The sequence below is a fragment of the Molothrus aeneus genome, chromosome 14 (assembly GCF_037042795.1).
Source record: "Molothrus aeneus isolate 106 chromosome 14, BPBGC_Maene_1.0, whole genome shotgun sequence".
In the NCBI taxonomy this organism is placed as follows: domain Eukaryota; kingdom Metazoa; phylum Chordata; class Aves; order Passeriformes; family Icteridae; genus Molothrus; species Molothrus aeneus.
In genome coordinates this window covers 4,483,842-4,498,037 of record NC_089659.1, presented here as the reverse complement: position 1 = coordinate 4,498,037, position 14,196 = coordinate 4,483,842, and the positions used below count along the sequence as shown (strand labels likewise).

General features: G+C 55.4%; 1 protein-coding gene across 3 annotated transcripts in view; it reads left to right on the top strand.

Moving 5' to 3' along the window:
• Positions 1–14,196, top strand: part of NLGN3 (neuroligin 3) — a 39,631-nt gene that overhangs the window by 9,145 nt on the left and 16,290 nt on the right. For 2 of the 3 annotated variants that reach the window (XM_066559827.1, XM_066559826.1), the window contains exon 2: positions 8,574–9,313. In XM_066559827.1, the coding sequence (XP_066415924.1) occupies positions 8,836–9,313 (478 nt within the window). In that variant the 5' untranslated portion in view covers positions 8,574–8,835. Of the gene's footprint in view, positions 1–8,573; positions 9,314–10,408; positions 10,469–14,196 lie in introns of all 3 variants that reach the window. The other variant, XM_066559825.1, reaches the window with a different exon arrangement.

Genomic DNA, 14,196 nt, shown 5'->3' with positions numbered 1-14,196 from the left:
TCCCTTGGGGCTGGTGTGAGATGTCTTGAGCTGTTCTAGCCCAGGTATGGGTAGGACATGGTGCACATTGCCTATGGCCCGTTCCTTCCTGTCCTTTGTATGGCTGGGTGCCCAGGAAGGAGCCTGAGAGGCTGGGTATGAGAGAGTTTTGGGCGAGGACATTGCCTCAGCAGCTTGGTTTCATACTTGCCTCTTAGTTTCAGGCATTTCAGAAATGGGGTGTCACTGTGCCAGCCTCTTTGGGTCACCAAAGTCTCCTTTCTTTATTAGACTTCAAACCTGCTTTTGCTAACATAAGAAATATGAATGTGTTTGGACTTGGACTTTCAGAAGCTTATTGATAAGAACCTTGTGCCTGTGTAATTGTTCCCTAACACAGTTCAGTTATAATGATCCCTGTTAACTTTAAAAATGGCCCCTGTTAGCTGTGGTAGTTTCCAGGGCAATTATTTAGGAGAGGAAGCATCACTCTGGCAGATGTGAGGGGGATGGTGCTGAGCAGGTGGGATAATGTCAGTGTGTGGCTTCCTGAAGCTGGAGAAGGAAGTGAGGGGAATGCTGCTGCTGGAGTCAGCTCTCTCTTCGCTGGGTGAGATTTGCACTTGGGCTGTTAGCTGTGGAGTGTTGATCACAGATTTGAGGGAGATTATATTGCCTTGGAGTAGGTGCCTGATGCTTGTTTGTGATGTGTGGGAGAGTGAGCAAGTTGTCTTGGCATGAACTCTGTGCTGGTGCCAAGGGCTTGCTGAAAGCAGATTGTCTGTCAGCTCACTCCTGAGTACTCGTCTGGAAATTCCAGGGCTCTGTGGATGCACTTCTGCATTGTCAGCCACCTGCCTGCACAAAGCCAGAGGTGGAGTAATCCTAATATTTATTTGTGAAGCACTGCTTGGAATGGAATGGAATGGAATGGAATGGAATGGAATGGAATGGAATAGAATAGAATAGAATAGAATAGAATAGAATAGAATAGAATAGAATAGAATAGAATAGAATAGAATAGAATAGAATAATTTCAGTTGGAAGGGACCTACAATAATCATCCAGCCCAGCTGCCTGGCCCACTCAGGGCTGACCCAAAATTAGACAAGTGGTTAAGGGCGTTGTCCAAATGCCTCTTAAACACTGACATGCTTGAGGTATCGACCTCCTCTCTAGGAAGGCTGTCCAGTGTTTGACCACCCTCTGGCTGAACAAATCCTCCCTAGCACCCAGTGCAAACCTTCCCCGGCACAGCTTTGAGCCGATCCCTCATGTGCTGTCGCTGGGTACCAGGGAGGAGAGCTCAGCGCCTCCCTCTGCACCTGGGGAAGCTGTCGGGAGCTCCGAGGTGTCCCCTCCGCGGTGCCGGGGCTGCGGGTGCGCTGTGCGGGTGCGGCGGGGCCGGGCGGTGCTGACGGGACAGCTCCCGCCGCTGCGGGCAGCTCCGGCCCCGCACGGGGCTCCGGGAGCCGCCCCCGCCCCGCCACCCCGGCCCCCCTCACCGGGACAGAGCGGTGCCACATCCCGGTGCTGCCGCCGCCGGGGCTCCGGGATCCTCCGGGCTGAGCCCTCGCCGCTCGGGCGGGTTCAGCTGTGCTCGGGCAATGCTTCTCCTTGAGCTCTGCCCCCGCAGGTGAGTGTTTGTACATTGAAACTGCTAACAGCAAGGTGAGGGAAAGAAAAACTGCCACTGTGCCTTCATGCTGGGCTCAGGAAAGCCATAATGTGAGATAATCCAGATTATTTCTATCCAGAACGTGGCAATAAATAGCCTGCTTCCAGCAGCAATCCCTGAGCCGTGTGGGAACCCGTCAGTGCACCGAGAGGCTGCTGTCACTGCCCTCTCCCTGTCCTGGCAGAGCCTTCTGCTCACACAGCAGCTGTGGGCTGTGCCATGTGGCCCTGTCTTCTCAGCTTCCACCAGGCTCCTGGGAAGCAGTGAGTGGGAAGGTCATTCAAAATCTAGACTAACTCAAGGTGAGCGTGTAGCCCACTCCAAAAAGCTCCAGGCTTCCCAGCACAGTTGTCCTTGGACTCTCTATAGTGGTCACCTTCTTCTTGCGTCAGCAGTATTGGGTGCTGACCCCAACACTGTCCCTGCTGCAGTGCTCACAGGCTGTCCTTCAGCAGCACCACCAGTCACAGCTTGGTGACACCGAGAAACCTCCTGCATTTTTGGAGCTCTTGATGCTAAACAAGAGCTGGAAATGATCCAGGTTGTCTCACCTGCTGGGCAGCGTTTCTTCTGGAGCCAGGCATCAAGCAGTGTGCTGACATTCAACACCAGAAGTGTCTGGAAAGGCTGAGATGTGGGCAAGGGAAAGGTCTGCTTTGCCCCTGGTGTCCTTCCCAAGGCTGGCTTGGCTCCTTCATGAAGAACTCATTAAAGGCTCTGGAGCCAATGGTGACAGGCCATATTGCAGCAGGAGGCCTTTGGCACCACGGCAGAAGTGGCTCTTGAAATTGTCTGTTTCTAGGGATTTTGAGTAACATTCTTCTGTTATGAATGGAAGCTCTCGAGGATCTTGGCATGTGTCTGGGAGTTGTCAAAGAGCTTCTGTCCCACATATGTTCTCGCAGCGTTGAGGAACTGAACTGACACTTCTCACGTGGTGCCTCATCCTCTCCCCAGGGCAAAGGATGTGCACTGGAGTGTCTCCTAGGCTGCTGATGTTCAGCTTAAAATATTGGTGCTGCTGTGGGTAGGAGTTAGGACAGGCATAGGGACAGATCTTGGTGCAAATGAGGGTGGGGTTTGTAACTTTTCCCCCTGTCCCATTGGGTCGACTGTGGTGCCTCCATAGGGGGCTGCAGATGTGCCTCAGGAGGAGAGTGAGCTGGGCAGCACTGGACTCTGGGAGAGGCCCCTGCAGAGTGGAGAATGGATGTTCTGGGCTCCATGGTGCTGGGAAGCCTCCTGAGTTCTCTGCTCTGCAGCCTAAATGCTGAAGGGTTCGTGGCCAGGGTGGCTGTGTATGCCCAGACAGTGACAAATGCTGAATGAATGAGGGCAGGGGCAGAGCTGCCAGCCAGGGCAATGAGAAATGTGGGAGACTGGGCTGGGGGGGCTGCTGGGACCCTGCTGCTCACTTGGTCCATCCATCTGCCCTTTGCAGATTGCCATGGAGTGCTTTAACTTTTCCTGGTGTACCCTTAACTTTTCTTTCTCAATATGGATGTGTCTCCTACCTAGCACAAAAGGGCAGAGTGTTCTGAACTTTTTTGCAGTGGCCTTTGCATGTTATAAAACTGTGCCCTGTGACTTTTCTTGTCTAGACTAATCCCAATCTTCCAGACGTTTCTCCAAAGCTTTTTGATGATCTTGCTGGTCTCCCATGGCCTCTCTCAGTTCGTCCAAATCTTTTGGGGAATGAACTGGTTCTCTGGACAACAGTAAAATTACTTGGTGTGTCTTTATGAGCTGAAAGGAGAGTAATTACTTCATGTGTAAGCTGGCCTTTCACACATCCTGCTGTAGTTGCCTTTTTTTGTGGCAATGATATGCTGGCTCACGTTCAGTTTGTACTCACCTGTAGCCCTCATGACCCTTGTGGCAGAACTGCTGCTGTCTCTTCTTCTGTGGCCTCTTTGTGCAGTTTTTTTGCCTCCCAATGCCTTACAGTCCTGCCCATCATCTCCCAGCCCTTTTCCCAGTCTGTCAGGAGCATGTCAAACTCCCATCCTGGCCTCTGAAGTGCTGGGGTGTCACGTGCAGATTTTGAAACCTACTCTGCTCTGTCATTTAGGTCATTCATGGAAAAGCAGAGCAGCAGCAGCAGCAGGGCAGACCTTTGTGAAACCCTACATGTCCCTTCCAGTGTAACTGTGAGCCATCTATCACTGTTCACCAGCTCTGTGATGGACCTGGGAAATGCCCCCACATTGCTGTGGGACCTGGAAACCTCTGCCTGTGGCCTGGATGGGTAACCTGGGATGGGACCTGCAGGCTTAGGGATGATCTTGAGGGATTGCACAAGTACATCAGTCCAGTTGTGCTGCAGCTTCTCTGCCCCCCAGGGTTTCCTGTGGCTTTCTGCAGTGTTGTAGGCAGGGTGGGATGGGGCTGGGTGAGAGCTGGCACCACTGCCCAGCAGAGGAGAGAAGATGCCAGGTGGGGAGCAGGTCTGGCAGGTGCTGCTGCCTGAGAGCTGAGCACCAGCCTGAGCTGGTGGAAAGGTTTGGAGCTCAGCTGGAGAAAGGAAGGCAGAAGTTTCTCATGCTGCTTGCTGGGTGCATGTTTGTTCTGGGGTGCATGGGCTGGCTCTCAGCAGAGTACAGCAGGGTCAGATGGTGAGCAGAGCTGCACAAGGCACAGTGGCTGGAGGGTGCAATGGGACATCTTGTCTGCTGGCTGTTGGAAGGAGATCATCCATCCGTGCCAGCTGGGTGCTTTGAGGTCTCCATCTGTCCCGGCTCTGAACCTCATGGGACACAGAGCCACAACATGAGTGTGCTGAACTGGGGCTTGGTGCCCCAGGGCAGGAGGCTGGGCCCTGTGAAGGGTCCAACATGAGAGCAGGCTGGCTGCTGGCATCTCCTCGGCTGCCTGCCAGGGGAGGTGTGGATCCGGCTTGTCTGGCTGGTGTGAGATGCCTGAATATGCATCTGCCAGAGAGGCTTCCAGAGGATCCCACCCGCCCAGGTTTCCATGGAGAGCGTCTCTTTGTTGAGGAGGAAGCGTCTGGCAGACAGTGTGGCCGTGGAAATACCTATAGAGCATTTGTTTTGCAAAGCACATGAATAACATCCCCACGAGCTAGCAGCCTCACTTCCTCTGCTCACCCACCAGCAGCCTGGCAGAGCGACCTGGGATGCCTGCGGTGTCTTTATGCTCCCAGTTTCTCACTGAGTGCCTGTGTGAGCATTCCCAGTTTGGCTGTGCCTGCCCAGCCCAGCCTGGTTTCATTTCTGGTTGGCAGGCACAGCTCCTGGCAGGCAGCAGCCCATCTTCGCTGGGGGACACGTTTGGCTTCCCTGCTGGAGGCAGCAGTGAGAGCGCTGTAGGCGGCAAAACTGGGAAAGTTTTGCTCCCACCTCCCATGGGATGTGAAGGGAATTGCTTCCCTGAACGAAGTGTCCTTTCTCTGGTCTCTCAGTTCCTTCTCATCCTTTGAAAGACCAAGAAGCTCAAGAGCTGTTGAGGCAGCAGGCAGCAGGCAGCAATGCAAGGCACATGCAACATCCCACAGTGGAAGGGATTAAGCTTGGGTTTTTATGGCAGTCTGTCAGCATTAAATTAAGGCTAAATTCCCATCCTAAATGTTATGTTAACATGAAGTTACATCAGAAAGCACAGAGCACAGAACAGCAATATGAGGGTATCAGATGTGTTACAGGGGTATTGTAATTATCCCAAATCAGGCATTTGAAACCCAGGGAATTTCAGATATAGGGTTTGCATCGTCTTTTGGGTTTGTAATTGAAAAAATCCAAACATAGGAAGGCTTAGAAGCATGTCACTGAGATTGTTTGGGTGCCTTTATTCTGTGCTGTGGGGACATGTGCAAATGGAGGCAAAGAGTCTTTAAAAAATGATGGAACCAAATGTGGAATTACAAATGTTAAACCACCGTGAGCTGTATTTGAGTTTTAAGGCTTTGTGGCTCTCCAGAGTAACATTAGGGCTGCTGGGCCTTGACTGTGCATCTCCATATCTGGACATATTTGGCTATCACTTTTGCAACTCACCTCTGTGCCTCATATTTGTAAAGCTCGTAATTGGAGACAGTTTTTAGTCCTGTAGCATCATTTTGTTTAAGTTAAGAATGTGTACTTAATTCTATTTTACTTTAAGGGTTTTTTTTGTCTTCAGATTTCCTTGTTTTTTCAGATCTGGATGAGGATTAAACAAAAACCCAGAGGAATATCATCATAGCATAATTCTCAGGAGCTGTAGCAAGAAGCAGTTTTTTGGCTGTGCTTTGTAAAGAGAGATTCCTCATTGTGTCGGGACAGGATGGTTACAGTGGGTGTGCGGAAGCTCCACGGATGCAAAGTGGGTTGTGAATTCAGCCCTGTGCCTGGTGTGCACAGCCCAGCTGGGCAGCTGTGTGGTGGCACTCCCTGGTGCCATGAAATTGCTTTCCTGGAGGAGTTGGTGGAGCAGCAGTGCCCATGGCAGCATGTGGCTGCAGCCATGAGGAAGCTCTGGAGCTGGGGAATCAGCTGGTGAGCCACCCCTGGCAGGGCTGTGGTGCTCCTGCAGACAGAAAATGATGACAGATCAGTTGAAATGGCTCTGCAGGGAGCACTGGATGCACTATCATAAAGACTGGAAGCTGCCTGTAGCTTCCAGTCATACAAATTAGATATGACAGTCATTAATAATTAGCTTTATCCTAACCTGTGGTACCTGAAGGAACCTAAGCAGAAGATTTACACTGGGCAGTTTGCCTTCCAGCAGCATCAGGCAGAGTGATGGGTCTGAAGCACCTCTGAGATCCTGCTTGGGAGCACAGCTCTGGGGGGTCCAGGCCAGCCCTGCACCCCTGGGATGTGGCTGTCAGGCAAAGGTCAGCTCTCTGCTGAAGGAGGAGCATTGCGGCAAGGAATGTGAGATGAGTGATGGTTTTCTTCCAGAGCTGCAGGCAGAACAGGGCAGCCAAGGCACTGTGCTGCGGATGCAGCTCCAGCAGTGGTGGGCAGAGCTCAGCTTGGGGTCTCTGGGTGCCTCAGCTGTTTTTCTGGCCCTTGACTCAGCTTTTATTTCTCAGGCTTTGGCATCTGTTTGGGGGATAACGCAGCAGTGTTGTGCTCCTGCTGGGGTGTTTCTGTCACTGCCTGGTGGGGCAGGAGGAGGTGAAGGGGAGTGATGTGCAGAGATGTACTGCCCTCCTTGTCTGGCATCACCTGCATTCCCTTGGCAGGCTCTGGAGAGGTGCCTGCATGCCCAGCCCTGCGAGGCCTTGCTGCTTGGGTGGGCTGAATGCAGTAACATGATTTTCTGAGATGAGTGTTTCTGTTTACTGTGTTACCCTGATTTCTGAGGCTGCCAAGTTCTTTGGGTGTATCAGGAGGGCAGGCACAGCATGGGCCCATTCCCTTAATGACCAGCAGTGAGTTGCCTGCACATGTGCAGTACAGATTTGAGACACCTTCTGTGGGGGTTTTTGGTTGTGTTTTGTTTGTCTGGGGTTTTTTTGTGGGTTTCTGTTTATCTGTCTGGGAGATTTGGGGGGGAGCGGTTTGGGTTTTTCTGGGTTGGTTTTTTTTTTTTTGGTGGTGGTGGTGAGTTTTTTTCCTGCAGATTTTCCTCATTGGATGAGGTGTTCTCTATTTGTGGAATCCCTGCCCAACTGAACCTCCACCAGAGCTGCAAACTCCCATCTGCATACAGCCCTTATTTTGTGCTCCAATAATTTCTAGGCAACTCTGCTCCCCTCTGAGCCTGGGAGAGATCTGTCGGGTGGGCATGTCAGGATGCCCTGGGGCAGAGCGGAGGTGCCTCACTCACTACCACCGCCGTCTCTCCCAGCGTGAGCCCATGTGGCTGAGACAGGACCAGTGAGCATCCCCCGAGCCACCGCCGCCTTCCCGCGGGGACCCGGCTGCAGATCCGCCCGCCGAGAAGCGGAGCGGCCGGGGCTGATGCTGCGGTGCGGGGAGCCCCGGGCCGGCTCCCCGTGCCCGGCGCCCCCGGGAGCAGCGGGGCTGCGGGGGGAGCCCAGCGGGCGGCACTTACATAAGCCCGAAATGCGCCAGGCGGTGCTGGAAGGTGAAGGGCAGAGCGCTGAGGATCCACAGAGCCTCCAGCGAGGGCTCCCTGGCACAGGAGCTCTGCTCGCTGACACATCCTCGAGTCCCCATCTGCGGTGCCCTCCCTTCCCCGCGGGGGCTGCCACAGCTGCTCCTCCTGGTGCTGCCAGCCCGGGCGGGACGGGGGAGCGCAGCTCTGCCTCCCGGGCTTGCCGGGGCACGGAGCGGCTGGCAGGGAGGGCAGATGCCCACAGGCGGGTGGGAGGGAGGGCAGATGATGCCCGCAAGCAGGTGGGAAGGAGGGAGGGCACAAGTGCTCTGTCTGTTCACCTCCTGCCCGCCCAGCACCCGGGTCCTCCTGGGCTCTCCCTGCTTTGCCCAGTGGAGGGGGAAGCTGATGGGGACTGTGCTGGTGGGTGAGATGGGTGCCTGGCTAGGACGTGTGAGTCCTGTTTGCCCGTGTAGGCTGCCCCAACAGGGGAGCAGTGCTGTGCTGAAGGCCAGGCACGGAGCACAGGCAGCTCCAGCTCAGCCAGGAGAGGAGAGGTGCCAGGGGAATCTTGTGCAGGGGCTGTGCTTGGCACCAGTGGTGTCCAACGGGCTCCTTATGGGGAGGGACACAGCACTGTCAGCTTGTCTTGGCACCCAAACTCTGGGCAGCCCCTGAGCACTGGGGACAGGCTCTGCAGGCATGGGCAGACCGTGTGTGTGTCTGCACATGCTCTGCTTGTTCTGCCTGCTTTTGCCTGCTCCCAGAGCCACCTGCCCGGCTGCTGGCAGAGCCAATGAGCACCCATGGGTGGGAGGCTCAGCCAGAGATCCTGGCTCCTTCTGCACTGCACATCTTCAACTCTTCCAGAGCAAGTCTGCTGTTAATTCCCTCCATCTCTCCACAGTATCAGCAGTCACCTCCAGGCTGGGCCGCTGGCAGGCAGGCAGCAGCAGGCAGCTGGGAGGCTGTGAGGAGCTGGTGCCACCTCTCCCTGAGTCCGTGCTCCCGACCACCCAGCAGAAGGTGTGGCTGGGCACCCCTGACTCCCGTCTCTTCTGCTCCATCTGTTCCTGGTGGGCAAATCAGAGGCTTGGTGTGATGGGGCTGCTCTGAGACCTCGCCCCAGGAGCTTCAGGCCTGGATGTTGGTGCTGTTTCTCCCGGACAATGTGGCTGATACTCTGGAGAAGTCCTCTCTTCCCCCCTGTTCTCCAAGTGCCTGAGCTGGTGGCCAGCTGGGACCTGCGTCTCACCCTCTGGGTGCTGAGCTTTGCCTCGATGGTTGTGCAGATGGAGGGCCAGGTCTACTCGCCCACTGTCAACACGCACTATGGGAAGTTACGAGGGGTGCGCGTGCCGCTGCCCAGTGAGATCCTGGGGCCCGTGGACCAGTACCTGGGGGTTCCTTATGCCGCTCCCCCCGTCGGGGAGAAGAGATTCATGCCCCCTGAGCCACCACCATCCTGGTCAGGCATCAGGAACGCTACCCACTTCTCACCAGTCTGCCCCCAGAACATCCACAACGCCGTTCCTGAGATCATGCTGCCCATCTGGTTTACCTCCAACTTGGATATCGTGGCCACGTACATCCAGGACCCCAACGAGGACTGTCTGTACCTCAACATCTACATCCCCACAGAGGATGGTGAGTCCCCACTGGGGTGACCGCAGGAGAGCAAGGGGGGGGGTCATTCCACCCCTCCCCAGCAGTGGTTGGTCTCACCTGGGTGTTGTGTTTGAAGCATGTGGTTGTGGACCCCGCAGCATGCTGTCTGTTTGTGGAAAGCTTTCTCTGGCCACGCAGCTTGCCCTCTTGCCCTCAGCTGCCATCTCTGTCTCGCGTGCTCCTGCTCCTCCACGCCTCCCGGTCCCACCCCTCCACCTCCATGGCATCGTCACGGGTTCCTCCTCTCTTGTATTGCTAAATCTGAATCCGACTCTCTGACCGCAGATCCACAGAGTGACAAGCTGATTTGTGCTCCCCACAGGCGCCGAGTGCCAGGTTCTGTCTTGAGTTGGTTCGAGTTCGTCCTTCCTCCCTGCTTCCCACCCTCCCCAGGTCCATGCGCTAGTTGTGGGCGTGGGCTGCGGCTGGGAGGAACACTCTCTGCCTCTCCCTGGGAAGATGCTCCGGCAAGAAAGGGACCGCAGAGCCCTTTTCTGGGCCCTGGTACGGATGGGAGGTTGGGGTGCACCGGCAGACACATCGCTTGGCTGCTCCTCCGTGCGCGGTGGGACGGTGGCAGAGCGATGAGCCTGGCGTGCTGGGGACGCACGGGGCACGCTCCTGTTGGGGTGAGGCTGAGCGGCGCTGGGTGCCTCCTCGTCTAACCTTTTCCTTTGTAGGGGATCCCAGCTGAACTGTAAGTAGAGGGCAGAGGAGGCAGCGCCTGCCCGCACGCCCGCCCCAGCCTCACCGCAACAGGAGCCCCCGGGGATTTTCAGCGGGCCAGAAGGGACCCGCAGCGGGTCTGCTGCACACAGCAGAGCAGCCTGGCGGGTCGGTGGCTTCTCCCAGGCTGGCTGGCTCCACTCCTCTGTCTCTGGGGCCCACGGGATGCATCATGCCTTCCTTCTCGCCCAGCACGGCTGGCCCAGAGTTTTCCTCCCATGGCGACGCTCCCTCCCCACCTCCCGCGGTCCCGGGGGCGGTGGGAGGGTAGCAGCGTGGTTGTGATTGCATGCCCACTCCCATCAGTGGAGCCTCCTGTTATTTTGTAGTCTTTTATTCATTTTACAGTAAAACGGATTTCCAAGGAATGCACCCGAAAGCCCAACAAGAAAATATGTAGGAAAGGAGGTATGTAGCAAGCCGACCGGCAGAGAGGCACAGAGAGGAAAGAGAGAGAGAGTGAGAGAGTGAGAGGGTGCCTGGCTGGCCCCTGGCCTGCAGCACTCCTCCAGCACCTCTCTGTGCTGCCACCCGGACTGTGGACCCTCCAAGCAGCCCCCCCTGCCACCCCCTGCTTCCCACTGGGAATGGCCCCACGGATGCTCCAGCCAGCTGGGAGCACAGCTCTGGGGTCAGGTCATGAGGATGCTCATGGTGCTCCAGGCCTTTCAGAACAGCTTCTCCTGGGCTGAGCCTGCACTCCCTCCTTCATCCCACTGGCACTCCCCATCCCTGGCCATGAGGGGTAGCCTCTGATGGCAGGCAGCACTGAAATGCATCCCTTAGGTTGGGTTACCCCATTGTGGGGTGTATGGACCTGCTCAGGGAAGGACCCGTGTGATGGGGGACTGCAGCAGTCCATCCTGGGCTGAGCTTTTCCCCCATTGCATCACTGATCATTTTGCATCCAGAGCTCCCTGGTTAAAAGCATAAAGCCTCTCCTGGCAGTGTAAATGCTGCAGATTCTGCCCTGAGCTTTGTGCCTGCCAAGGCTGTACCCCACTGCTCACACCCCCGTGCCAGTCCTGCCAGTAAGGAATTGGTCTCCAGCCCATAGCACAGCAGCCTCCCTGAGCCCACAGCAGCCCTAGCTGCCCCATGGGGAGCCAAGCACCTCCAGTTCAGACACGTCTGCTTTACCTTGCCTCCACTGACCTTCCCCCATTGCCCCTAAATGATCCTGTATTCCCAACCAGTGACATGCACAAGGGAGTAGAGACGTACAAATGGTAGCTGGCTCAGCCCCGTGTCAGACACAATGCCTCACCCATCCCTCCACACAGCCCCGTGCAGGCAGGGAGAGCTGACTGCTCTGTGCATCCCAAAGATGAACGTGTGGATGGTCAGGCAGCCAAGCTCTTCTGAAAGGCTCAGTACAGGGTGTCTGCCCAGCACAGGCTGCTGTCCTGGGCGTCCTGCAGCAGCAGCAGCAGCATCCCTGCATCCCAGCCTCTGTCTCCCTGCACCCCTGGGTTTGGCGGGGCCAGTGCAGCTGGGCTTGGAGGTTTGGGGAGCGCTTTCCTTCCAGCCGTTTCCCCCAGTTCTGTTGTTTGGTTTCTTTGCTTTGCTTTTCCTGTTGCTGTCCTGGCTATTCACACGCCATCTCTCTGAGTGCCAAGGCTGCCCCTGAAAGGGCTGGCGCATTAGGGAGTCTGTGCACGCTGCCTCCGGAGCCGGCTGTGCCAGTGATCACCAGCCACTTCAAAGCGCTTCCTCTCCCGGCCCTCCCACCGGCTGCCAGCGCTGGCAGCCCCCGCCGCCCCCCGGCAGCCAGGGGAGCCGGCTCCAGGTTACTGCCAGACAAGGGGATGATAGAAGGCATGACAGGACACCTTGGGTGTGCTCATCTCCTGGGTTTCCCTCCCTGCTGGCTCTGCTCACGGGTGGGGTTTCTTTGCAGCCCCTCTGCGGCTGTTGCCTCTGGTCACCTCCCAGGGAGCTGGTGGGGGACTTTCCCTTTGCCCCCACTGGCCTCTGTTGACTCGTGGACCAGCAGATGCCCAGTGCCAGCCATTTGGACATCCAGGTGTGGCGTGCCAAGAATTAAAGCACCCAGACACTGGCACTTCCCTCCAGCTCTGGCCAGGCTCTGGTAGCTGTTGGCTTGAATTAATTGAGTCACTTGTGATGAAACACAGAAGCTCCCACACTCCTCATTGTGTATCCTAGGTTAGTAATGCTTGGGGAGAGGGTAATGTACCTGCAGTGCTGATTTCCTCAGGTTGAACATTTGAACATTGACTCATTCTGGAATAATCATGATTACTATTTCTAAGGCCACAGACGAGCAGTGATAAGCTCTCCTCTCACAGAACAGTATTTTGGTGGTTGGAAATGCCTCAGCTCCCACCTTACTGGAGTTTTCATGACTTTTGCCACCCCTAAGCTCTGTGTATTTCAGAGCAGACAAAGGACTGAGAATTTATCAGTCATGCTTGTTTATCTCTGGGACAGAAAAACATCCCTGTTTCCCTGCCCAGTTGTCCACAGTCATTTCCTCTATGGAAATTTTCTAAATGCCAGTCTCCTCCATACACATTGGTCCCTTCTCTGGTAGCAGTACAGGGCAGCAGTGCTTTGAGAGCAGCTAGCCATGCATGGTGCCAGGGGAGCTGACAGCACTGAGGCTCATTTGGGGCTCAGATTTTGCTGCAGAAATAGTGCTGCCCACCCAAAGACCATGTACACAGACACACAGACACACACACACCCTGGGAGCACAGTACCTATGTGCAAAATGCAGCTCTGCCCCATGCTTTGTGCTGCCAACACTTCCAGCCTTTTTTTGGCTGTGGTAGATGCCAAGATGATTTTTCCTTCCCTTCCTCACCAGCCTGGGCAATCCTTGCTGCAGGGCATGAGGAGGTGGATGTCATTTTTGGAGGGGAAAAATGTGGTTGCCCTGCACTTAGCAGCTCTTCCTGGTTCTCATTAGCGAATGCCCAAATCTCTCTGGCTGGGACTGCGAAGAATCTGTGACATTGCAGAGACAAATGTGCAGGTCCAGCATCTTCCTCTGCTGTGTGAGGGTGTCTGGAGCTCCCAGCAGCTCCTGGGCTCAGGAAACACTTCGGCAGCTTCTCCGCTGCTCTCCAAGAAGCTGACTTGTCTAAGTACCAGCTGAGGCTTCCCTACAGCTGCACAAATTCTGCAGTGCTTCCTTGCTGGAAGCTTCTTCCCAGCCCCCTCGAAGCCTGCTGCTCTGCAGGGCTGGCTGTGGGCAGACCACCGCCCTGGGGCTCTGCTTCCACTCCGGGGAGCGATTTGCACAGGTGAGGGTCAGTGTTTGTGCTGCAGGGGCAGCAGAGCGTGAGGAGATGCAGTGCTTTTACTGAGTCCACTCAGGGATGGAGAGAACTCCTCTGCATCATTCAGGGCAGGGAGGGGCAGGGCAGCACCGAGGTGTGCTGCAGTCCTGGAGCAAGGGCTGATGGCACAGGTCCCAGCTGAGCTGTCCCTGCCTGTGGGGCTGTGCAGCAGCAGGTTCAACAGCTGCACCGTTCTTGGCCCTGTCCCTTGTCACTCCCAGAGCAGCAGCTGAGATGCTGTGGCTGGCAGCAGGTGTCCCTTTGGGTGCATGTGGCCATCAGAGGCTCTGCTCCATGCAGCATGGTGGCTGCTTTGCAGCAGTGGGTGCCCCACAGAAGTCCCACTGAGGAGAGAGTGCTGGAGCTGCCTATGGATGCCCTGAACAGACATTTGGAACTGGAAAGGTGTCATCTGAGGCTCCTGCTCTTCTCTTATCCACACCATGCTGAGAATGAAGGCTCTGAGAACTGAGGCTCCTTACCCTGCTTTATCTCTGATTGCACTGGTGTCAGTGCTGCTGGTATGGTTTACTTAAGATAGAATAAATCCAGCATGGATGCCCCTGTTTCAGGCAAAGTGATTTTTTTTTTTTTTTTTACTAAAGTTGAACTTAAATCTTCCTAGTGGCTCAGATAAGAGCATCTGCATCCTTCCTATCGGCCTGAACAATGTCACTTTGCAGTCAGCTTAAAGTGAAGTGGCAGACAACAGACATTCACTTCCTGGGTTAGTGGAGAGTGTTTTTGATGGGTAAGGAGAATAAGAGCCATGAGCCCTTTTAGTTTTTCCAGCTGTGAATCCACAGGCTTAAAGCCATCCTCATGAGA